This window comes from Rhinatrema bivittatum, chromosome 6, assembly GCF_901001135.1.
Source record: "Rhinatrema bivittatum chromosome 6, aRhiBiv1.1, whole genome shotgun sequence".
Taxonomy (NCBI): Eukaryota; Metazoa; Chordata; class Amphibia; order Gymnophiona; family Rhinatrematidae; genus Rhinatrema; species Rhinatrema bivittatum.
Window position 1 is genome coordinate 251,965,090 of NC_042620.1, and position 24,333 is coordinate 251,989,422.

The window sequence follows — 24,333 nt, forward strand, 5'->3', positions numbered from 1 at the left end:
TTCTAATTCTGCTATATCTTTTTGGGTTGAGGATAAATCTGTTTTCTCTATTTACAGTTACCAGTCACACACTGTCAGGACCCCCTGGCTTCTCACTTGTGTCTAGACTCTAGGGATTCCTTTACCCCTTGGTATCTGAATTCCAATGGCTCTGCTGTTATGCTATACAATCTCTTCTTCTTGATTCTTTTGCATTAAGTAAGTACCAGTTTCTTTCTCCCTTGATGCAATACTGGATTGGCACCATGAACACTAACTGGAATAGAAAACAGCAATGGTCAGCTGTGTGGTTTCCAGCTCTATATTGGTAGACTACCAGGAAATTCACTTCAGATCAAAACAATCTAAGGTCCTGTCAGACAAATCTGATTGACTTTTTTGATTGGGTGACTAGGGAATTAGATCGAGGAAGAGCACGCAATGTCATCTACTTGGATTTCAGCAAAGCTTTTAATATGGTCCCGCACAGAAGGCTGGTGAATAAAATGAGAAGCTTAGGATGAGTGCCGAGGTGGTGGCCTGGATTGAAAACTGGTTGATGGACAGAAGACAATGTGTGATGGTAAATGGAACTTACTCTGAAGAGAGAGCGGTGTTAAGCGGAATGCCGCAAGGATCGGTGTTGGGACCGGTCCTATTCAATATCTTTGTGAGAGATATTGCGGATGGGATAGAAGGTAAGGTCTGTCTTTTTGCAGATGATACTAAGATCTGCAACAGAGTGGACACGCCGGAAGGAGTGGAGAGAATGAGACATGATTTAAGAAAGCTGGAAAAGTGGTCGAAGATATGGCAGCTGAGATTCAGTGCCAAGAAGTGCATTCATGCATATGGGATATGGAAATCCAAAAGAACTGTATTTGATGGGGGGTGAAGGGCTGATGTGCACGGGGCAGGAGAGAAACCTTGGGGTAATAGTGTCTAATGATCTGAAGTTGGCGAAACAATGTGACAAGGCGATAGCTACAGCCAGAAGAATGCTGGGCTGCATAGAGAGAGGAATATCTAGTAAGAAAAAGGAAGTGATGATCCCCTTGTACAGGGCCTTGGTGAGGCCTCACCTGGAGTACTGTGTTCAGTTCTGGAGACCGTATCTCCAAAGGGACAGAGACAGGATGGAGGCGGTCCAGAGAAGGACGACCAAAAAGGTGGATGGTCTTCATAAAATGTCTTATGAGGAGAGATTGAAGAACCTAAATATGTATACTCTGGAGGAGAGAAGGAGCAGGGGTGATATAATACAGACTTTCAGATACTTGAAAGGTTTTAATGATCCATTGTCAACAACAAACCTTTTCCGTTGGAAAAAAATCAGTAGAACAAGGGGACACGATTTGAAGCTCCAGGGAAGAAAACTCAGAACCAATGTCAGGAAGTATTTCTTCACAGAGAGGGTGGTGGATGCCTGGAATGCCCTTCCAGAGGACATGGTGAAGACTAAAACTGTGAAGGATTTCAAAGGGGCGTAGGATAAACACTGTGGATCCATAAATGCTAGAGGATGGGAATGAAGAGAAGAGCCATGGGGTTGGAATACTGGAATGGATGCTACTACCTGATGATTACTACCCTTACTCAATAAGCCTTCACAACTCCAACATTGCTCTATGCTTCAACGGCAAAGGGAAATGTGGAAAAGGGGATTTGCATTCAGAAAACAACCAACAAGGACTGAACTTCACAATCTGGGTAAACAAAGAAGCATGGGGGTAGCTTGCTTATTATGGCAGTTACTACTCTAAACCAATTAACCCTGATACATCACTTTGAATACATATACAGCACTGCTCTTTGCTTCAACGGTAGGGGGAAATGTGGAAAACAGGTTTTACATTCAGACATCCAACAAGGCATTGATCTGTGCAGTCTGGGTAACCAAGCATCGGGGTAACTTGCTTGATGCAGTGGTTACTACCCTTAACCATTAAGCCCTGGAGGAGAGAAGGAGCACCTTTGATGCACCTTTGATGCAACTCCAACATTACTCTCTGCATCAATGACAGGGGATGGCAGGAAATTTGAATTAAACTGTTACCAACAAGGGCCCTGAACTTGCTGGTAGATGAAACAGATAAGTATGGGAAAATAATGAAACAGATAAGTATGGGAAAATAAGTGTGGGAGCTTGCTAGGCAGACGGGATGGGCCGATTGGTCTTTTTCTGCCGTCATTTCTATGTTTCTATGTTTCTGTTTCTATATCTTGGGAGAGAGCGTTGGTGACTGTCTGTGACGCGTTCTGCCACCTGGAGCCCCCCCTCGCTTGATTACCATCACGTCGCCAGGAGTGGGAGTCTCCCCCTTGTGACATCATCTCCCTGGGACTTAAAGCAAGGAAACTGTGGTGCACTGCCGCTAGCACACTGAAGCCATGCACCAAAGGAGCTCGCCCCTTATCGCATGTTTGCAGTCTGATCTCTGACATTATTTTATACAGATTTCTTCCTAATGGGTAAGTAAAGGAAAGGCTCTATTAGGACCCTCCCCTTGGGTTCTCTTCAGCTTCCCTCAACATCCCAGCCCAGACTGGAAGCATTCCAATTTACAAGCCAGGTTATCATGGGCAACTAACTTGAACCAGAGGGTTCTGTTCATTCAGAGGTGTTGTCCTCTCTTAGTCCCGACGAACTTAACCCACCAAGGATTAGGAGCCCTAATCAGATGGGATTGCTGGACAATGTACCAGCCCAAGGGGATTCTGTTTCAGTTTTCCAGAGAGGGGCAGCCTCTTAAGGATTTTTAGGCTCCTCTACTCCCTCCAGCCATCCAGTTAAGCCAGCTCCTTTAACGCTGGACTCCTTGTGGGTAGCCATTACCAAGCTGGAGGCCACTTTGTCATTTAGGATAGATTCTATGCTGAACTCTGTGACTATTAGTGACCATTCTCAGAAGTTACAAGATCAAGCTGAGAAATTGAATATTCTGGAAAATAAGATCTTGTCCGTTTCAGAATAGAATACCAATATAATGTACAATAATTTTGCTTTACTTAGAAAACTGGAAAATTTAGGAAATGTTATTAGAAGATGCAATTTGCGATTGCTGAATTTTCCTAGGTGTTCTATTATATCTCCTATGGAAATGCTTGGGAGATTCTTTCAGGACCTTCTTAGTGTCCAAAGAATCTTTTCCCTCTATTGTTAAAGCTGTTTATTTACTTTTTTCCTTTAAGTCAATGGCAGATGTTCAGAATGATGAATCATTTGACTTAACAGGTTTTCTAGAAAATTCTGATTTTGTCATCAATGACAGAGCTAAATTATTAGTGGAATTTCTTAAGGAATCTGACAAACAGCTTATATTGAAACTCTATTTTAATTAAAAGAGTGTTCCTTTTTTGGTCACAAAGTTTCAGTTTTTTTGTAATATTACTAGAGATCTCAATTGCATTGTAAAGCTTTTCTTGCTAGGAAGCAGAGGATATTAGAATTAGGAGGATCAAAATTTCCTTGTAAATGTATTCTTAAATATCAAGGTAACAGATATGTTTTCCATGAAGTATTATAGCTGGACAATTTCCTGAGCAATAAGGATGTCCCCAACATTGGTAGTGTTGGTACTTAATGTAACAGCTTGAAGAAATATAGGCTTGTTATTTGGTTTTCTTTTCTTATTTCTCCTCATTTGTGGCTTGATATAGATCTTTAGTTTTATGTTGTTCTGTAAAACTTTTTTTTGTTGTTGTTTTGCTATTGTAACTAAATCTTTTTTTCTGTGACTAAGGTTAATTACTTGGAAGATTTGATTTAAAAATTAAGATAGTCCTTTTTTTTAATATATCTTCCTCTGAGAAAATCCTTTGAGCAAGAGCTATCTTCCCAAAATGCGGGGAAACTCACTCCTCTTGTCCATTGGTCATCGAAAAGAAAAAACCATACATGTGGACATTTTAAAACTTACTTTATTCTCCCGAGTTTCAGAAAGAAAAGGGGTAAAGCTTACTGACCCCAACCTTTGGGCTACCAGCCCCAGACTTGCACACAACATCTCCTGTGTTGCCTGTCTGCCTCCATAAGCTCACTACAGGACAGAGAATGGCGCTCTGTCTCTTCATTCTGTTTCTCTACAAGACTCGAAGGGGCTCTACATTGTTTTCAGCTCAGTCCATTCTGGCAAGCTCCCAAAGGAACGCTCCGACAAGTGGCTCTTACCATCGACTAAACAAGCCCTGCGTTATGTGGACACACGAAGAGGCTTATTCACCTCCATGATAACATTTTGTCGCGTGCTAAACGCTGATTTCATGAGCTATTTGGAAATAACGTGTGATATTCCCAGCCCCGAAATCAAATGCAACGCAAGGCAGTTAATAAGCTATGCCACATGTAAGTTTCACGCAAAGCAGCTCGTTCAATATGTAATCATCTCTCTGCATTAGGCAAGGAGCCACCTTCAGATGCTGCAGAGTAGGGGAAGACTGGCTGCAGTTCCCGGTCAGGATTCTGCAGTGGGGTGCGATAAAAAGCTGCAAGATTCAAGGGAACCTCACTCTTACTAAAAGTCGTTCCAAAAATAAATAAATAGATTTTACTGATCAAAAATATAGACTGTAAAAAATTAAGGAAGGCAGTACAGAAGTACAGAAAATTGGTACAACATTTCAGTAGTCAAAAGAAACACAGTTCAGCCTCTTTTGCTGCTGAAGTATGGTTTTCAAGAAAACTGGGACTTCTGGTTCCTATTCGGCTTATTTCATTTAGATACTTAGGTCCTTGAAATCCTCTTTTCCCACAGACACTAGTAACAGTGACACTATATTTGGTGGTTGTCTTTAGCATCCAAACAGACTTCTTTATCCCAGGGGCTTGGGACCAATGCCTTCCATAGCACTGCTCACAGCTGGATCCCTGCCGGGATGCACTCCAGCAGACTGAGAGCAGCACACTCACTCTCTCAAGAAGAAGAAAGACAAAAGTGCCCTTCCTCCTCCAGAAGCCTGGACAGCGCACAGCCTTTGCTGCTTTCCCCTTACCTCTCTGCTCAATGACCCAGTCAGGGCCGGATTTAGGTGTAACCAATATAGGCAACTGCCTAGGGCACCAAATTTTGAAAGTGCCTATAACAGAGCCAACAGCCTGGCTCTGGACACAAGCTGGGAACAGAAGCAGCTGGACGCAAAACTCCTCTCAACCAAAAGTGCTTTATTGCAGACAGTAACAGAACGTTCACGCACTATGCTTCCTTCCGCAGTACAACCACAAAACGAACACAGTCTGCTCACCTTAGCAGTGTAGGATAGCCCTCTGCTCAGGGCTTCCAGCAGAAGTCATCTGCTCTCCCTCTAGCTTGTCGCACAAGCAGTCTGCTTTCCTAGCAATTAACCCTGTCATCTAGTTAGGATTGCCCTGTCTAAGGGCAACCCTAACTCTTCTAGTGTCTGACAGTGCTTTCTAAGATCCCAGGCTTCTCTCTCTCTAGCTGCTTCTGGACCCTGGCTTTTTCTTTCTTTCTCCAGGGAACCACCCTTCTTTTTGGCTTCCCTACAGGGTCACTTAAGGTGGACCAGCTAGATTCTTGAAGCTGGTCCTTTAAGGTACTCCAGGGATTCCTTCTAGACACTTCATCATAGTGCCAAATATCCAGGCCAAAGAGAAGCCTACATCTGCTTGCTTTAGGATCATGTGCCTGCATACCTTCAAAAGGGTGCCACCAGGGAAATCTGTGTATGGGTGCCAAAGCCGAGTATCTGGCCCTTTTGCCAGTGACTCATGGAATCAGGCCCAGTGCAACACTGTGCAAGCTGTGTGCTTACAAGGGCAGTGGCCCTGAGGGGGTGGCAGCCTGGGGACCACTTCCTGAGCCCATCATACTGGAAGCTGAATCAACCTGAGAGAACCCATGGCTTTCGGGGGATCCCATCCTGCCTGGCAGCCCACTAGGAAGAGGCCCATGGCTGGCATGGGATCCAGTCCTACTCAGCAGTCCAAATGAAGGAGGCCTGTGGTTGCTGGGGGATCCTGCTCGGCGACAAAATATAGGAGACCCGCAGCTGCTGGGATCCCATCCCAGCTGACAGCCCCAACTAGAAAAGGTCCATGGCTGCCGGGAAATCCCATCCCACCTGGCAGCCCAAATGGAAGAGTCCTGTGGCTGTCAGGGGATCTCATCCCACCCAGTGGCTCAAATGGAGGAGGCTGTGGCTGCTGGGGAATCTCAGCCTACCTGGCTGCCCAAATGAAGGAGGCCCACAGCTGCACGGGAACATGATACAAGTCTACAAAGTCATGAAAGGACTTGAACAAGTTAATGTAAATCGGTTATTTACTCTCTCAGATAATAGAAGGACCAGGGGGCACTCCATGAAGTTAGCCAGTAGCTCATTTAAAACAAATCGAAGAAAATTATTTTTCACTCAATGCATAGTTAAGCTCTGGAATTCATTACCAGAGGATGTGGTTACAGCAGTTGGTGTAACTGGGTTTGAAAGAGGTTTGGATAAGGTTACATTTCTGGAACCTTTTAATCCATTTTGGAAAGATTAGGTTCCAGAAATGTAAAGACTCCTAGGATTCCTTACTAATTTAAGGTGTGCCTTAAAACAGGACATGTTTAGTAGATGGTATGATCCACTAACAGTAGTTCTTCTTTAAGAGTACACAAGATTCAAGAGTTCCTGCTCTGAGTCATAGCAAAAGAAAGTTTATGTGACTTGCCAGTTAACAAATGTGCAATGGATAGGTGGCATGATCATATAAGATACATGTTAAAGAGGAAAGTCTTTGACCCATTGCATATGTAGAACTGTTCTGATTTTATTTTTCAGTTGACTTCTTTAAGAAAAATAGGACTACATCGCTATGTATGCAATAAAAAATAGCACTGTGCAAATTACTTAAACCCCATAATTATTTTTTAGAAACTAAATATTTTAAATATAATGTAGGATCACGTGATGTGGTGAGCGAAGGTGGACGTGTGCAGGAGAGCTCCGGGTGCCTCGATCCATTTTTTTGATAATCTGCAAGTAATCCGGCACGAAAGCCCTCCCCAAAGAGCTCAATCTACATTGCTGACCTTTTACATGTCGATCACCAACTACATGAACCGCTCGCCAACAGCCATGCCGATCAGATCCGTGCGAAGAGATAAGGACAAGGCAAGTGCTGGGGATCCTAAGATGGCGGCGACCCCAGGATCTGCGGGGCAGAAAGGCCAGGATCCTGATCTGACCGAAAATTTCAGGGTCATCCTCATGGAAGCTTTGGACTCTAAGTTGGGGGTCATATCTACACAAATCGCGGATGTGAAATCGGTCCTAGATGAGTTAAGTCCGCGTTTGGACAGACTTGAGGGTCGGGTAAGCCTTGTGGAGGATGATACGTTAGCATTGACGGGTAAAATCATGGCCCTGGAGAAACTGGTCGATGCGCACGCTTCTAAATTAGACGATCTTGAGAACCGAGCACGGAGATCTAACATACGGGTGATGGGCCTACCGGAATCTTTAGTGGAAGGAAACTTGGGAACCTTTTTGGAGAGCTGGATCCCGGAGGCTCTTCACGTGCCGGAGCTAAATAATGTCTTCCGAGTGGAAAGAGCACACCGGCTGGGCCAGCGTAAGGAGGGAGAAACCAGGCCGAGGATGGTTATCTTTAAAGTTCTAAACTTTGCCCATAAGCAAGTCCTTCTCCAGGCTTATCGCAAAGTCCCGGACTTGGCCTATGACGGAAAGAAGATTCGTTTGTTCCAGGATTATTCGGCGAAGGTTTCCGGGTTGAGACGGGGCTTCTCCCCCATCTGCACAACTCTCTTTGAAAAGCAAGTTCGGTTCGCCTTGCAATTTCCCGCCCGCCTGAAAGTTTGGCACGACAATCAAATTTCTTTTTTGAATCACCGGAGGAAGCGCAGAAGTTATGAAGATGACCCTACATATCTGAATGGAACGGTACGGCAGCCATTTTGGTTTCACAGAGACATGCTCGACGAGGATCCGTGGGGACCCTGCAGCTAAGTTGCTTTTTTCACTTGACTTTGGGACTCTTTTCCTCTGCCCTGCTCCCCTGGGTTAACTTTTCGATGGTTTTTCTATGCCCTGCCTGGTACGATATTTCGTTGCGCAGAGACTGCTCCCTTCAGGGGGCTATGGACCTTTTCGGCGTGGCTGGCGCAAGATCACGCTGACTATCGGGTGGTGCTATCAACCGGGGGACTTATCCCTGGCTGACCATTAGAGAGGAGAAGTTCAGGGCGCTTCATTGGTACTGCTGAGATGTCCGCACATGTGTACTTTTGATCATAATGCGGCGGGGTCACCACAGTCCTTCTGTTGAAAGAGCTATGTTTGTTCTTTTTACTTGCCTCTCTTGGGGGAGGGGGGCAGGAAAGAGGCACCTGAACACATGTCGACGTGATCTCTTCCCCTATATACGGGGAGTTCATTGAGAGACTGGTTTCGACCCTACAGGAGAGGGTCGAGGCAGATTCTGTTGCGTTTGGAACTGTTTGGTTTTGGTTTCTAATGGGGTGGGGGGGGAGGGGTACTATAATTGGGGTAGTGGGGAGGGTAAGAGGGGTGGGGAAGGGAAGAGAACTTGTGTGTGTGGAATATTTGGGATGCGTGTGGGTTGCTAAGGAGTGTGAGTGTTCCCGATGGGGCGTTGGACACAGAGTGAGTGCGTACGGGGGATTTGGATTTGGGTTGGTGTCTTTCAACTGGAAGAGGGCACGTGGGGAATTCACATTGTCTTTTTATTCAGTGGAGGGTAGAGTCATAGCATTAATCACTGTGGTACGATTCTTACCTTATCTTACAATGGGTCCTTATTTTTCTCATGGCTGATAACACCCGAATAATATCTTGGAATGTCAATGGTCTGGGATCACCAGTTAAACGCTATAAAATCCTCAAACAACTTAAATCCCATAAACCGACGGTCGCTTGTTTGCAGGAAACCCATCTCTCTGCACTAGAAAGCAGTAAACTCAAAAGGGATTGGGTGGGTGATTGCTACTACACTCAGGCTAAAGGGAAGAAAGGGGGAGTAGCTATTTTAGTAAATAAAGCTGCTTCTTTTACTGTCTCTAACACGGTGCGAGATGAGGAAGGTAGATTTCTCTTGGTGTCAGGCCATCTTAATGGTCAAGAAGTGACTATCTGCACTCTCTACGCTCCTAATGCCTACTCTCACCCCTTTTTCATTTTTGTATTGGAACAGCTGGTAGAACACGCCAAGGGTTATTTAATTGTGACGGGGGATTTCAACCTACCAGCGGATCCTTGCATAGACAAGACGCCTTCGAGTGCCTTGCTCCCTAACAGGGAGGGTAAGGGGGTCCCATTCTTATGTTCTGAGTTCTCTTTACTGGACATATGGCGGACGTTACATCCCACAGAAAAAGATTTTACCCACATTTCTAGGGTGCATGCCTCCCTATCACGTATAGATTATATCCTGATACCGAAAGAAGGGCTACATTTTGTTTCTGATGCTGTGATTGGCTTACAGGGGGTGTCTGACCACGCAATAATTTGGGTGGATATACATTTTCACGTTCGGGACAGTGGAGAAAGGCTGTGGAGATTTCCTGGGTTTCTTCGCTCTGACTTGCACTTCAAAACTTTTTTGCAAAACAAATGGGAAGAGTTTGTCAATCACAATAGCCAACATACCTCGAATCCGCAACTGTTTTGGGAAACAGCTAAAGCCGTTATACGGGGTGAAATTATTTCCTTTGTAGCGGCTAGAACGAAAAATCTTAACAAAACTATTCTGGAATTGGAAGGTAAATTGGGTAAGCTAAAACAGGAGTTTGCCTCCCACCCGTCTCCTACTTCTCAGAGGGCGTATTTCGCTGTCTTGAGGGATCTGAACTGTGTTCTACATCAGAGGGCACAAAGGGCCTTTCAAGTAGCGGAAAGGAACTTTTTTAAGTTTGGTAACAAAGCGGGGAAACATCTTGCCAATTTGGTTAGAGCTCATAGAGGGAAGACCTTTATTCCTGCCATGCGTACTGAGGGGGGCACTAGGGTCTCCTCCCGAGCTGAAATCTGTGAGGTTTTTCGTAAGTTCTATGAACAATTATACACAGATGACGTAGAAGGAGGCAGAGAAGAAGAAGAAGCATTCTTTGTGAATCTTAAGTTACCGAATCTAACTAAATCTCAGATATCGTTCCTTAACCGACCTATAATACCCCTGGAGGTTTTAGCTGCCATCTCAACTAGTAAACTGGGGAAGGCGCCAGGTCCTGACGGCTTTTCTTTTGATTTTTACAAGCTCCTACAACATCATGTTGCCAACCATTTGACTGATTTTTTTAATGATGCAGTCCATAAGGGGGCATTCCCCTCATTTTTCAATACAGCATATATAACGGTTCTCCCCAAATCCGGTAAAGATCCGCTACTTCCGGCGTCTTACCGCCCTATCTCACTGCTGAACTGTGATTTAAAGTTACTTGCCAAGCTCTTAGCCAACAGACTTAACGTGATACTCCCGCAATTAATCTCAGAATATCAGGTGGGATTTGTTAAAAACAGACCAGCCTGTAAGCACATTCTTAAATTGCTTTCAGCTATGAGCTCCTCCCTCTCGCAGTGTTCCCCAGCCTTAGTGATTGGTCTAGACTCGGAAAAAGCATTCGATCGAGTGTCTTGGCCATATTTATTCTCTGTATTACGGAGATACGGATTCGAGGGACACTTTCTGACCTATCTTCATATGTTGTATGCTCAGCCCAAATCGCACATAACGGCTAACGGTGGTAAGTCAGGAGAGGTACTTATACAACGAGGGGTGCGACAGGGCTGCCCCCTATCACCCCTTTTGTACATTTTGGCTATTGATCCCTTACTTAGGAAAATAGCGGGTTCTCCCTCCATACCGGGTTATGGCACAGTTCATCAAACATTCTCTATCGCTGCTTTTGCGGACGATATATTAATATACCTTACGGAACCACAGCGGTCCATAACTCCTTTGTTGGGTATCCTGGAGCAGTATGGGGAATTTGCTGGCCTCCGTATTAACAAGGATAAATCGGAAGCTCTGGATGTTGGGGGTAGAGTGAAGCCTATGTGGCGAGGCCCTTTTCCTCTTAAATGGGTAACTACACATATGAAATATCTTGGTATTCAGATACCGTCCGATGTGCGGGATTTCCATAGATTGAATGTGGAACCACTTTTAGAGGCTACATCGTTTTTATTGAGGAAATGGCAAGGTTTACCCTTGTCTATCTCTGGAAGAATACAATTACTCAAAATGATGATTCTCCCCAGATGGCTTTACGTCCTACAAATGACTCCGATCTGGCTGACGGGGAGGGATTGTAGGGGGGTAAATGCTCTATTTCGGAAATTCATTTGGAATGGACGTAAAGCTCGTTTATCCTTAACGATTCTATTTCAGCCCCCCAAAAAAGGAGGTATGGGATGTCCCAATTTACGTAGATATAATCTAGCGTGCCTTCTCAGATATGTGAAAGATATTCTGGGTAATACGTCACAATACACTCCCCTTGCACTCCTTTGTTCTTGGTGGCAACAGCAGTCCTTAAACCCCCTACTCCAACTCTCTAGAGCCCAAATGCCTGCGGGGTTACTAACGCAACCGCTGATTTGGGCAAGTCGGAAGGCCTGGGCGTATCTATGCGTTCAGGCGAAATTTTCCCCGTCACTTACACCTTTCCTAACGATCTGTGGTAACCCACTTTTTCCTCCAGCGATGTCTACTTCCGTCTTTCACAGATGGAGGGAGAAGGGATTAACCTGGTTGTATCAGTGTTTTTCTTCTGAGGGGGATCAGTTTCATCCCTTCTCGGACTTGCAACAATTGTTCGACCTGGCGCCTTCAGACCATTTTGCCTATAGGCAATTGCGTGATTTTTGTAATACGCATAAAATGACCTCGCTGATTACGCCTCATTTCTGGGTGGTTCACAAAGTAGTCTCTATTCACAAACCGCAAAAGTTCACGATTGCGACTTTCAATCAGGCCCTACTGTTACATCTTCAGAGTGATGTAGTCACCACAATCTGGCAACAATGGGTGCAGTGGCCTGAATTCACTCTTACCAGTCAGGAGTTTTTATCATGCTTTGAGAAGATCCCGGAATGGTCAGCGAATGTGCTGTATCGGGAGATCCAATTTAAATTTTTGAGAAGGTATTATATGGCGTCTGACAGGGCTTTCTTGGCCCACATTACGTCCTCTGCCAAGTGCCCCAAGTGTAATGTAATGACGGGCACCTTTACCCATCAATTTTGGTCGTGTAATGCTATTTCTTTGTTTTGGACGGAACTTATTGGTACCTGCAGTTCTTTGCTCTCCATGGAGCTCCCTGCAGACCCTATTCTCTGGCTCTTTGGGCTGATGCAGACTTCCACTGTGGGACTAGGAAAGTATGAGCTGCAATTTTTACGTAGAGTAAGCCTGACTGGGAAAAAGGCCATTTTAGCTTGTTGGATTTCCGCAGATCCTCCTCAACATGACTTATGGTTCAGGTTGTTGATCAAGCTATTCACTCTGGAGTATACCTGTGCCCAAACAGCTACTGAACACAGACAGAAAATTATGGGTAATATTTGGAAGCCGTTGGAGCTATATCTTAAGCCTAACATAATACCCTGATTTGGTACTGGATGGGGAACGGTCTTTGTGGGCACTTGGAATCATTCAGTGGAGTAATTCGCACTCATAGCTAGACTCACACCCATGGGCATTTTCGTGCCTCATCCAGGTATTTGCTGTGTTAGTCCAGTACTATGGCTTATCCCTCACACAAGTTCCAGGGGTGGGGGGGGGGGATGGGAAGGGGAAGGGGAGGGGGGATTGGGGATTCGTTGGAACTGTTAATCTGTTTATAACTGTTTATCTTGAATGCCAAAGTGTGTGCTACTGATTCTTCCCCATTATGTCTGCCTTGTTCTTTTATGATATCGGTTGATTTAGTATTTGAGATTGGAACCCGCACACCTAGAACCTTTTGCTTTATTGATATGCTGGCGCTTCTTGACTACATGTGGTTTACAGAATCCTATGTCATTGCTACAAGTGTCATTGCGTTGTCTGTCGTTATTGTAACAGACCTGTTATTGTGGGTTGCTTGTACATTTTACATTTTGGATTTCTATGTTCAAAACTCAATAAAAATAAGTTACAAAAAAAAAATATAATGTAATATCATATATCTCAGCCTGGACTCACGATACAAAGCATGCATGTCCAAATATTATAATTATTTCATGTCAAAGAAAAATTATTTCATCCAAAAGTGCACATCTATTCAAAGGATCATTTCTTAAATCATTCTTAGAAAAATAGTTCAAAACAAAATATTTCAGAGCACAAAAAATGTCCCAACATCTAATGGTAAAATAAAAAAAAAACATCTTCATTGCACTACTTATCTTAGTAGGCCATGTCCCAGCTCAGTGCAGCTTGCCGATATCGTCTATGCAGAAAACAACATTATAAGGTCTCTTCATTCACAGATTGAACTGATGAAGAAAGTACAACTCTTGAAAGCTAGTCACAGATGTACGAGTTAGTCCAATAAATGTATATTAACTATAGCTTGTCTGCTGAATCTTATTTCTAGAAAAAATGGAAAGAATAAATCCATAGATGCAATGGGACAACATGAGAAATGGATCAGCCTACCAAAGCTGACCCTGGCCAGGTGACAACAATACCTATGAGCAGCATTGTCTGTCTTTCTTTCCTCAGGTCCAGGCCCATCCTGAACGTGTCTGCCTGGATAGGGTTTGAGCCCCCAGAATTACTGTTGCAGAACTTTGAGTGCCAAGGGTCTGCAGAGAGCAGGAGGAACTTTGGGACAAACCTTACCCTCTGCTTCAACACAAGCAAGGTGACCTCTGCATACCAAGGTCAGGTGATGTTTGCTTTCTCTGTCCTTTCTCTCCTTCTTTCACAGAGCTTGCTCCGATGGGGTTTTCAAATGGATCTAGCAGGCTAGATTAAATCTTTGGAAAACTGATTGGGCTGAGCAGCCAAATTTAGCCACCAAAGTTTCACTAGATGGCTAACTTTAGCATCCAAAATTCTGGGATTGCCTGTGGGCAGGGTTAGAACATAAGAAATGCCATTCTGGGTCAGACCAAGGTCCATCGAGGCCAGCATCTTGTCTCTGACATCGGCCAATCCAGGTCACAAGTACCTGGCAGATCCCATAAGGAAGATCTAATTCCTGTTACTCACTCCCAGAGATAGCAAAAGCTTTCTTTAGTCTGCCTGGCTAATAATGTGTTATGGACTTTTCCTCCGGGAACTTCTCTAAACCTCTTTTAAACCCCACTATGCTGGTCGCCTTGACCACGTCCTCTGGCAACAGATTCCACGGCTTGATAGAGCACTGAATGAAAAAGTACTTTCTACGATCTGTTTTGAATCTGCTGGCTGTTACTTTCATGGAGTATCCCCTTGTTTTAGTATTATTTGAAAAAGTAAATAACTGTCCTTTATATACCCTATCCAGCCCACTCTGCTGTCTCTTTTCCAAGATGAAGAGCATTACATCCCCTTTTATCATTTTTGTTGCACTCTTCTGTACCTTTTCTAGTTCTGCTGTGTCTTTCTTGAAATGGGGGTGACCAGAATTACAGACTATACTCAAGGTGCAGTTGCACCATGGCTTGATATAGCGGCATATGATATTTTCCATTTTATTATCCATTCCTTTTTGGATCATTCTTAACATTTTATTCCCCCTTTTGACTGCTGCTGTGCACTGAGCGGAGGATTTCAATGTATTTTCCACAAGGACTTCAGGGTCTTTTTCCTGGTTAGTAATTCCAAATACAGAACCCGGCAATGTGTACCTGTAGTTGGGATTATTTTTCCCTATGTGCATCACTTTGCATGTTTCCACATTAAAGTTCATCTGCTAGTCAGTTGCCCAGTCTCATAATCTCACAAGGTTCATCTGCAGTTCCTCGCAATCTGATGCTGTTGTAAAAAATTGGAATAATTTTGTGTCCTTTGCAAATTTGATCACCTCACTTTTCCAGATGTAACCCCCCCCCCTTTTCTTGGGGATCACCTTCAAGTGCTGCAGAGGTGGGGATTAATGCTGCTGCAGCCTAAAAGCAGTCTGAACCCTCCAGGGATTGCCAAACGGGGACTAGAAATGTTCTGGGAGGCCCAAGGGGAAACTTACCAGCCAAACACAAACTTCAAGGTCCATACCTGATGGTTGGTTCCAAAAATTGAATTTTATTGAAAGTCCAAGAGCAGTTTCAAATCTTCAAAGATTATTCTCTCAAATAGATAGCTGGATACAGTCCAATTTCTCAAGAAAAGACACACTCAGCCAACAAAAATCTTCTTAAGCAGAGAGACAAATCAATCTCAGTCCCAAGGCCTTCAGGGCAGCAATTTACCTTTTAACTAGGTCTAAAGGTAGCAAGATACCTTAGCTGGATAAGTCTGAATATAGCTACTTTTCTGGCTAAGTTATCCAGATAAGTAGCTCCTCCCAGTTATGTCCCTGGAATGCCTCTTTTTTTATTTGGCTACATTTTGGCCAAAACTTTGTTATCCATTTAAGTAGTTTTGAATATCTACCTCCTCATGTTTTAATTATGTTAGAACTCTGGTGTGGATGCCATTTGGATCCGGTGATTTGTTACTCTGTAATTTGTCAATCTGATCTATTACATCCTCCATTGTCACAGATATTTGTTTTAGTTACTTAGAATTTCCACCATTAAATAATTTTTCATCTGTAAGTATATTCCCAACATCCTCTTCCATAAAGACTGAGGCAAAGAATTAATTTAGTTTTTCTGCTATTTACTTGTCCTAGTGGCCCAACTGACTCCTTCACAGTTTTTTTTTCCTTCAAATGTACTTGAAAATGCTTTTATTATTCGTTTTTGCCTCACTGGCAAGCATTTTCTCAAAGTCTCTCTTGGCCTATCTAACTTCTGTTTTACATTTAACTTGCCAGTGCTTATGCTCTTACCTATTTTCATCATTTGAGTCTGCTTTACATTTTTTGAATGATGCCTTTTTAGCTTTAAATGCCTCCTTTATCTCATCATTAAATCATACTGGCAGTTATTTCGTCTTCCTTAGCCTTTTTTAATACATGGAATACCTTTTATCTGGGCTTCCAAAATGGTATTTTTATATAATAGTCACCAAAAAGGAAATCTCTATCAAAATCAATCCATGAAGTTAGCAAGTAGCACATTTAAGACTAAATCAGAGAAAATTCTTTTTCACTCAATGTACAATTAAGCTCTGGAATTTGTTGCCAGAGGATGTGGTTAGTGCAGTTTGGGGCAGATTTTAAAACTTAGGCTGCCAGCACGCGAACCCCCTGACACGGACGGAATGGAGGCGGGCTCGGGACCGCCCCTGACCCCGGACACTCCCCCGGACACACAGAATAAAGGGACCATAAAATATACACAGAAATGCACAGACAAACTGAACTGGCACGCGCAGGGGCATATTTTCTCAGGTTACGCACGTATGTTACGCGCGTAGCCTTTGAAAATCTGCCCCTTAGTGTAGCTGGGTTCAAAAAAGGTTTGGATAAGTTCTTAGAGGAGAAGTCCATTAACTGCTATTAATCAATTTTACTTGGGGACTAGCCACTGCTATTAATTGCATCAGTAGCATGAGATCTTCTTAGTGTTTGGGTAATTGCCAGGTTTTTGTGGCTTGGTTTGGCCTCTGTTGGAAACAGGATGCTGGGCTTGATGGACCCTTAGGGGTAGATTTTATAAATGTACGCACGGGCATACTTTTGTTCGTGCACCAGGCGCGAACAAAAGTACGCTGGATTTTATAAGATACGCGCGTAGCCGCGCGTATCTTATAAAATCCGGGGTCGGCGCGCGCAAGGGGGTGCACATTTGTGTAACCTGCGTGCGTGCGAGCCCAGCGCGCGCTGCCTGTTCCCTAAATCGGAGCGGCCTCGGAGGGAACTTTCCTTCCCCCTCCCCTCACCTTCCCCCACCTAACCCCCCCCCCCCCCCCCGGCCCTATCTAAACGTCCTCTACCTATTAAAATTGTTACTACTTCAGAAAAAGTCACTATTTAAAATGCATTCACACTAACAAACATGCATACTGCAATTTTTGTTTTCAATCATACTAGACATCTCATTATGCCTTTTCCTAAAACTGAGTGCCTTACCCTTATTAATAACCAGTTAGTTCTGTGACTTACTTAACCTAAAATAAAGCTTATAACGGAAAAACACTTCTCAAGAACCCAGCCTGGGTACGTGGCTTCTCCTCCACCACGGTCACCTCAACATGAGTGGGATAACCGGGCCTGAGGATAACATTCCTGTCTAACTCTATAAATCTTAACCTATATATATCAGAAGTCCCCCTCATTTCACCTCCCCCCCCCCCCCCCCCCCGACCATTCTTTTTCAATTTTAAGATGTTTATGATCACTTACTTCTCATATTGAGCAGGAGTAAATAAACATGAGTAAGATATTACATTTGCATGCATAAATTGCATTTAAAACAGCAACTTAATCACGTAAAACAAGCATTTTCATAACTCATTTATCCCCTCACAGATCACCACGGAAGAATTCCTCCCCTTGACACTTTCACAACTTCCTTTCAACACTAATCTCCCATGCGTACTTTCTTCTCCGAACGAATGTCATGACAGTGGCTCTAGGTCATGACAGTGGCTCTAGGTCTCTCCAAAACAGCTCCAGTGACTTCACATTCTGTTCCACTAAGCTATTTGTATATAAATTGTATTCTCCCTGTTCATTGCAAGTTATTATCCAAGTTTCACTCTCCCTGTTCTATGTAAGACATTATAAATTATTCTTTATATTGTCATTGTAGTTGTTGAAATGTGAACCGAAGTGATTAGTAACATTGTTACCTGAACTGCGGTATATAAAACTGTTAAATAAATAAATAAAGAAATAAATAAATAAATGTTGGCTCTTCCCGGAACGCCCCGACCCCTCCCTTTTTCACACAGGCAAATTTACCCATGGACCCTGATTTTCGCATGTATGTCGACGTTTCTAAAATCACACATATGTGAATATATGCTATTTTACACGCATGCTTTTTTTTCCTACACTTACATTTTATTAATTTTTTAAATATATGTATAGAACAAGAACTACTTGTTTTAAGCATTTCATGATTGTTCAGCATCCACAACTAAAACATAATGAAATATTAACAAAGAAAGAAAAGCAAGTATCCTGTTACATCAATTATAGGACTACATCAATGGGGAGAAAACCAGAAGAAAAAAGAAAAATAATTCACCACCTTCAATTAATAGGCCTTCCCAAAAATGACTTCATGTATCAGCATTCCAAAGCCCCCATAAATGCTAACCTTTATGCCTGCATCTTTTGAAAATGTACTTTTACCCTCGCATGCACCCCACCACCACCAGCCACCAGAAGCCTGCATCCTCCTCCCGGGTTACCTGGGGAAGTTCATGAAATGTTTTTGGAAGTTTTTAACAGATGTGGGGGGGGGGGGGGTGTGGATCACAGGCGGGAACGATGAGAGGAATTTTCTTAACTAAATCAAATGGGTGGGAGGAGGGATTGAGGACCATTAGCCCACTACATTCTGATTTCCAGTGGGCAGGCAGGGAGGGGGCTTAAGCAACCAGCAGCCACGCTATATTTTATATTCTGGTTGGTGTGTGGGTGGAATGGAGGGGTCCGTTGGCCCCCACTACATTTTGTATTCCCATGGGTGGGTGGGTAGGCTGTCAACCCTGCACTGAATTTGTATTAGAGGGCAAATGACAGTTAGAAAATGGATTCCTAGGTGTCTAACCCCTTTTCCTTTTTCCTTTGACATTCTGTGTCATTAGATATGCTCTCTGCCAACTTATCCTACAGCCTAGAGCTAGACTCGGGCAGAATGAGGAATAGAGTCATCTTTGAAAGCCACCAGAGAACTGCAGTGGACAGCCTAGAGATCTCTGAAGGGAGGCAGTGTGTCCACAGGCAGATCCTCCTTCCTGTAAGTATCTGTTCATGTTTCTTTTTTTTTTTGTTTTATCTCTTTATTTTAGGGCACAAAATATAGATCAAATTTTTCAGTAACAAAATTACTAAATTAAAAGACAAACTTCCAAACGCTGCCAACCAAGAAATCAAAATGCAAAAAAGAGATGTCAACCAATGGACATCATTCACTGAGATATCTGAAATGGAAGTGGAACAAATGCTAAAAAATGTAAACCCTGCCCCACACAAAATTGATGCAATACCAACAATCGAACTTAAGAAATCAGCTAACACAGTCGCCCATACACTAACCAAAATCATAAACCTATCCCTAGAAGAAGGAAGAATGCCAGATATACTGAAAGGAGCAATGATAAAATCAATCATTAAGAAAAAAAAACAGTGATCCCCTTATCCTGAACAACTACAGACCAGTATCAAATCTTCCCTTAGCTAAACTAATTGAAAAAACAGTACAGAAACAGCTAGCGGAACACCTGGATGACAATAACATACTGTATCCATTACAACATGGATTTTGAAAACACTACAGCACAGAGACATTGCTCCTCTCTCTAACAGATAACATTCTAAGAGGTTTTGATAGCGGTAAACACTATATTTGAATAATGCTCGACCTATTGGCAGCATTTGACACAGTAAACCATAAAATACTACTAAATAGACTAGAAGAAATCGGATTAAAGGCAAAACATTAAACTGTTTCAGTTCATATCTAAAAAACAGGTTTTTCCAAGTTCAGATCAATAACACATTATCAGAAAAAATCAATCTCAAAACAGGAGTTCCGCAGGGATCAGCCCTGTCTGCAACCCTTTTTAACATATACATGCTGCCATTATGCCACTTACTGGCAGGACTAGGAATTATACATTACATTTATGCTGACGATATTCAACTAATTCTACCTATAGATGACACAATAGAGAAAACATTAAATCTAGCTAACATGTACCTAAGCATTATAAAACAACTACTAACCCAAATGGAACTTGTAATTAATATTGATAAAACAGAATTTCTACACCTAGAACAGAAAAATACTGAAATCAGCCAAACTTCAATAATCCTCAAAGACAACAAAAAAATTGAACTAGCTGGAAAAGTATGTAACCTTGGAATAATAATGGACCCTGAAATCAATCTAAAACAGCACATATCACTAAAAGTAAAAGAAGGATATGCAAAACTCATGGTACTCAGAAAACTAAAACCACTACTAATTCAAAATGACTTCCGAACAATTCTACAGGCACTAATCTTCTCCAGCACGGATTACTGTAATGCCCTTCTGCTAGGACTACCAAATATAACACTAAGACCACTTCAAATACTTCAGAACACAGCAGCTAGAATACTAACCGGAAAAAGAAGGAGGGACCATATAACTGACACCCTAGCGGAACTACATTGGTTACCAATTGAACACAGAATTAAATACAAAACCCTATGTACCATCCATAAACTAATTCATGATGAGAAATCAGACTGGCTAAACACAGCATTACGGGTACACGTCCCACACAGAAACCTTTGATCAGCAAATAAAGCACTCCTAACCGTTCCTTCAGTAAAAACAGCAAGACTAACCCAAGTGAGGGAAAGGGCCTTATCATTAGCAGGTCCCACAATATGGAGCACAATGCCTCCAGAGATCAGATTACAAAGTGACCTCAAGGCATTTAAGAAAAGTTTAAAAACATGGGGGCAGATTTTAAAACCCCTGCGCGCGTAAATCCGGCAGGATTTACGCATGCAGGGCCCTTGCGCGCCGGCGTGCCTATTTTGCATAGGCCGCCGGCACGCGTAAAGCCCCGGGACGCGCGTAAGTCCCGGGGCTTTCGAAACGGGGAGGGAGGGGGCGTGTCTGGGGCGTTCCCGAAACGACGCAGCATTTCGGGGGCGTGCTGCGGCGTTTCGGGGGCGGGCCCAGGGCGTGGCGCCGGCCCGGGGGCATGGTCGAGGCCTCCGGACCACGCCCCCGGGACCGGAGGACGGAGCGGGGCTGCCGGCGACGCGCGCAAAGTTAAGGGGGCGAAGAAAAGTTCCCTCCGAGGCCGCTCCGAAATCGGAGCGGCCTCGGAGGGAACAGGCAGGCCGCGCTGGGCTCGGCGCGCGCAGGTTGCACAAATGTGCACCCCCTTGTGCGCGCCGACCCCGGATTTTATAAGATACGTGCGGCTACGCGCGTATCTTATAAAATCTGGTGTACTTTTGTTCGCGCCACCGGCGCGAACAAAAGTACCGGCGCACATATTGTTTTAAAATCCGCCCCATGGCTTTTTAAACAAGCATTTTACAAAGAGACGGGAGAATAGGAATTATTCAGGAATAGACAGATAAGCACCAATACACAGTACTTAGGACGATACAGTAGAGTAGTCTATGAACTCTACATCACAGTAAGCATATTGATAACACTACGTATGATAAATTTACCTGTGAAAGTACCTTCGGTACACTTAGTCGTGACCTACCTCTCTAAAATTATTTTGTCTAATGATATATTGTAACCGAACCTTTGACAGCACCTGTTAGAATGTACTATAGTACACTTTTACCTACATTAAATATGTGCCTACATGTAAACCGTTGCGATGGTATATAACTTAGCGACGGTATAGAAAAGATTTTAAATAAATAAATAAATAGATCACACAACCAAAGCAGTGGGATAAATGACGACAATAACAATAGAATGAGGTAATTAATAGAAACTGAATGGGCTAAAGCTTCTTAGTGCTTTCTGACTCTCTGGCGTTATCTTCCTGCCACACCAGTGCTGCTGCTGCTTCATGTTGTTGAACTTAATAGGAGTCAATCCCTTTTACTCTAGCCTTGCTATTGCCCTTTCATGTTCCCCAGCTCTCTGGTACTCAGTCCATGTCACATAAACCCTTCTGCTGTGTCTGGATGTTGCCCTTGACTGACTTTTGTTCTTTTCTTTCTCTGCAGAACTGCATTGAGGATTACATGTCTCCCATCAAGTTGTCCCTCAGTTTCTCCCTTCAGGACCTCTCAAGAGGAGACCCAACTCCAGTTCTTGACCTGTCTTCCAATGCCAATTTATCCACAGAGGTATGAATCAGCCATGCCACCTTTACTGAGCATGGCTTCATGTGTGGTTCTAATGGCTGCCATATTGACCGTAATTTCACAAACACATGGTCTGTGTGTTTGTGTTTATATGATGCCATCAATGCCACTGTATCCACTAAACATGGCAGCTCCCAGGGGAATTGCTTAAAGAATATTAAAATAAAATAATGCTCTCGCCAGTAAAATGCTTCAGGTGACACTGGGTGAACAAATAAGTAGAACCATCTTTTGGAAGTGCAAATTCTGCGAATGCACCAGGCCCTATAGCTGGAGGGTCCCTGTGGCAGCTGTACCCATAAAGGTCTAAAGAAGGCCAGGAAGCAGCAGCAGAGCTGGCTCTATTCTATTCAGGGCCTGTCAGTGGCAGGATTTGGAGCTGAAATGTCAGCTTTTGCATGGCAGGAAGAGAGAGGCAGAGCCAGCTGCTACAGAGGCCTGACTGGCAGCAGTTCATACCATCCTGCTCACTAAAGGCCGATGCAATACTGTGTGCTCAGGCTAGCACACAGGTTAACCCACGGTTGGATGAGTGTTTTGGATTTGTGTCCATAACCCCTGATGCAATAAGGGGATCAGCACTTCCAAAATGCTTGTCCAAACCAGCGCATAGCTAATAGCACTCATCACATGTAAATACCATGTTGATGAGGCTATTAATTGATATCCCCGATTAAAAAATAACCGTGTACCCATTGTGCACATTTTAACTCTCAAAAATTAATGCCAGCCCCAGAGCTAGCATTAAGTCTTGAGGAGCCCCAAAAGTTGAACAGAAAAGCAGAAAATCCTGCTTTTCTGTGGTTCCTACAACTTAATATCATCGCAGGCAGGTTTGGAAAAAGGACGCTCAATTTACAAGCGTCCAATTTCCTAATTCTTGGCTGTGCATGGGTTAGGAAAATGTACGCTCATAAAATTGAGCATCTGTTTTCCTAACCCACTGACATGCACCTCTCCTGAGCGCACGATGCTAAGGAGGAGCTAGTGACACACAATTTCCCCTAGTGCCTCCTTTTTAGTGCAGCGGCTCATTCGCCTACTGCATCGCGCGCCTGGGAGAGGTGGATCGGCGCGCATTAGGGAAGCGGGCGCTCAATCATCAGCGCCCGTTTTTCAAACACCCATATTACATCGGCCTGTCGTAGAGCTATTTCTCTCTTCTACCAGAGATGGCTCCAGTTAGGCAACAGAACTGCAGCCGGAGCCAGGAGGAAGTGATTCTGAGCTTGGGTGCTGCTTCTCCTGTCTCTCGCTGCTGATTTATTCAGGCTGCTCAGGAGTAGCTCTATGCTGAGAAGCATTTTTTCTTATTCCTATGATCCCTATGGTGCTGCTGCTGCCATCATCTGCAAAGATGGTGATGGGAAGAGGCATGAGATGGGGAGAATGTAGAGGAGAAAGGTGAGAACAACAATGGAGGGGTAGTGGAGATGAAACAGGTAAAAGTAGGGGAGGAGGGAAGAATACAGGAGGGGAGCGGAAAGATGTAAGACCAAGAGGGGGTGAGATAGGAGCAGGATCATTCTTAAGTGGGAGTAATCTGGACCAGCTGCCCTGGGCTGCACACTTTGCAGGGCTCTGTACCACTGTGGTAGCCACGCTGTCTCCCCGTGATTTAGTTCAGGAGGTGGAGGAGGGAAGGTCAATTAAAAAGCTGCCACTGTACCCCTGTCATGTAGCCTATGCAGGGTCAAAGATCCACTATTTATATTGTTCCCCACAACTCCCAAGAAACAGTCCACTGAAGCCGAGAGGTGGTGCTGCTGCCCCCACCCCCTTTGTGATCTGACCAGCCAGAGAGCAGGTCTGCTCCTTCTGCCACCCAGTCCTCTTCCTCCCACAGCATTCAAACAGTTGATCTGATGCGCACATGAAGGAGAGGATCTGGCAGCAGCAGGAGTGACTAGAGGTGCCATACTTCTGACTCCACTCTCATACTAACTGGGCCATAGAGAGGGGAAAGTGAGAGAGAAATAGGTCCTTGGGAGGAAGGAGGAGCAGCCTTCAAACTGAGGACACAGGGATTAGATGAGGAGGATAATGAGGACTCAGGTGGTGGGGGGGGGGGGGGGATGTTTTCCTCAAATTGACCCATGGCAGTGCATTTAGCTGTCTCTATCCTTACCTTTCAAACTGTTTATCTTTGAGATTACTTGGCATGCCTGAAAGCACCATGGTTATTTACAAGAATTTAATGCCCCCTTGACCACTTACCTCATGGGGCGTTCCTGGGTCTGGGACTGACCTGGCAGGAGCCCCCCTAGGGCAGACTCCA

The 24,333-nt window shown here is 43.9% G+C and overlaps 1 protein-coding gene across 1 annotated transcript in view; it reads left to right on the plus strand.

Annotated features, from left to right (window-relative positions):
* ITGAL (integrin subunit alpha L) overlaps nucleotides 1-24,333 on the plus strand; it is a gene marked incomplete in the record, with an annotated part of 162,072 nt that overhangs the window by 80,644 nt on the left and 57,095 nt on the right. Inside the window, 3 exon segments of the mRNA XM_029606803.1 lie at nucleotides 13,670-13,830; nucleotides 18,800-18,951; nucleotides 21,915-22,037. Of these exon segments, the coding sequence (XP_029462663.1) occupies nucleotides 13,670-13,830; nucleotides 18,800-18,951; nucleotides 21,915-22,037 (436 nt within the window).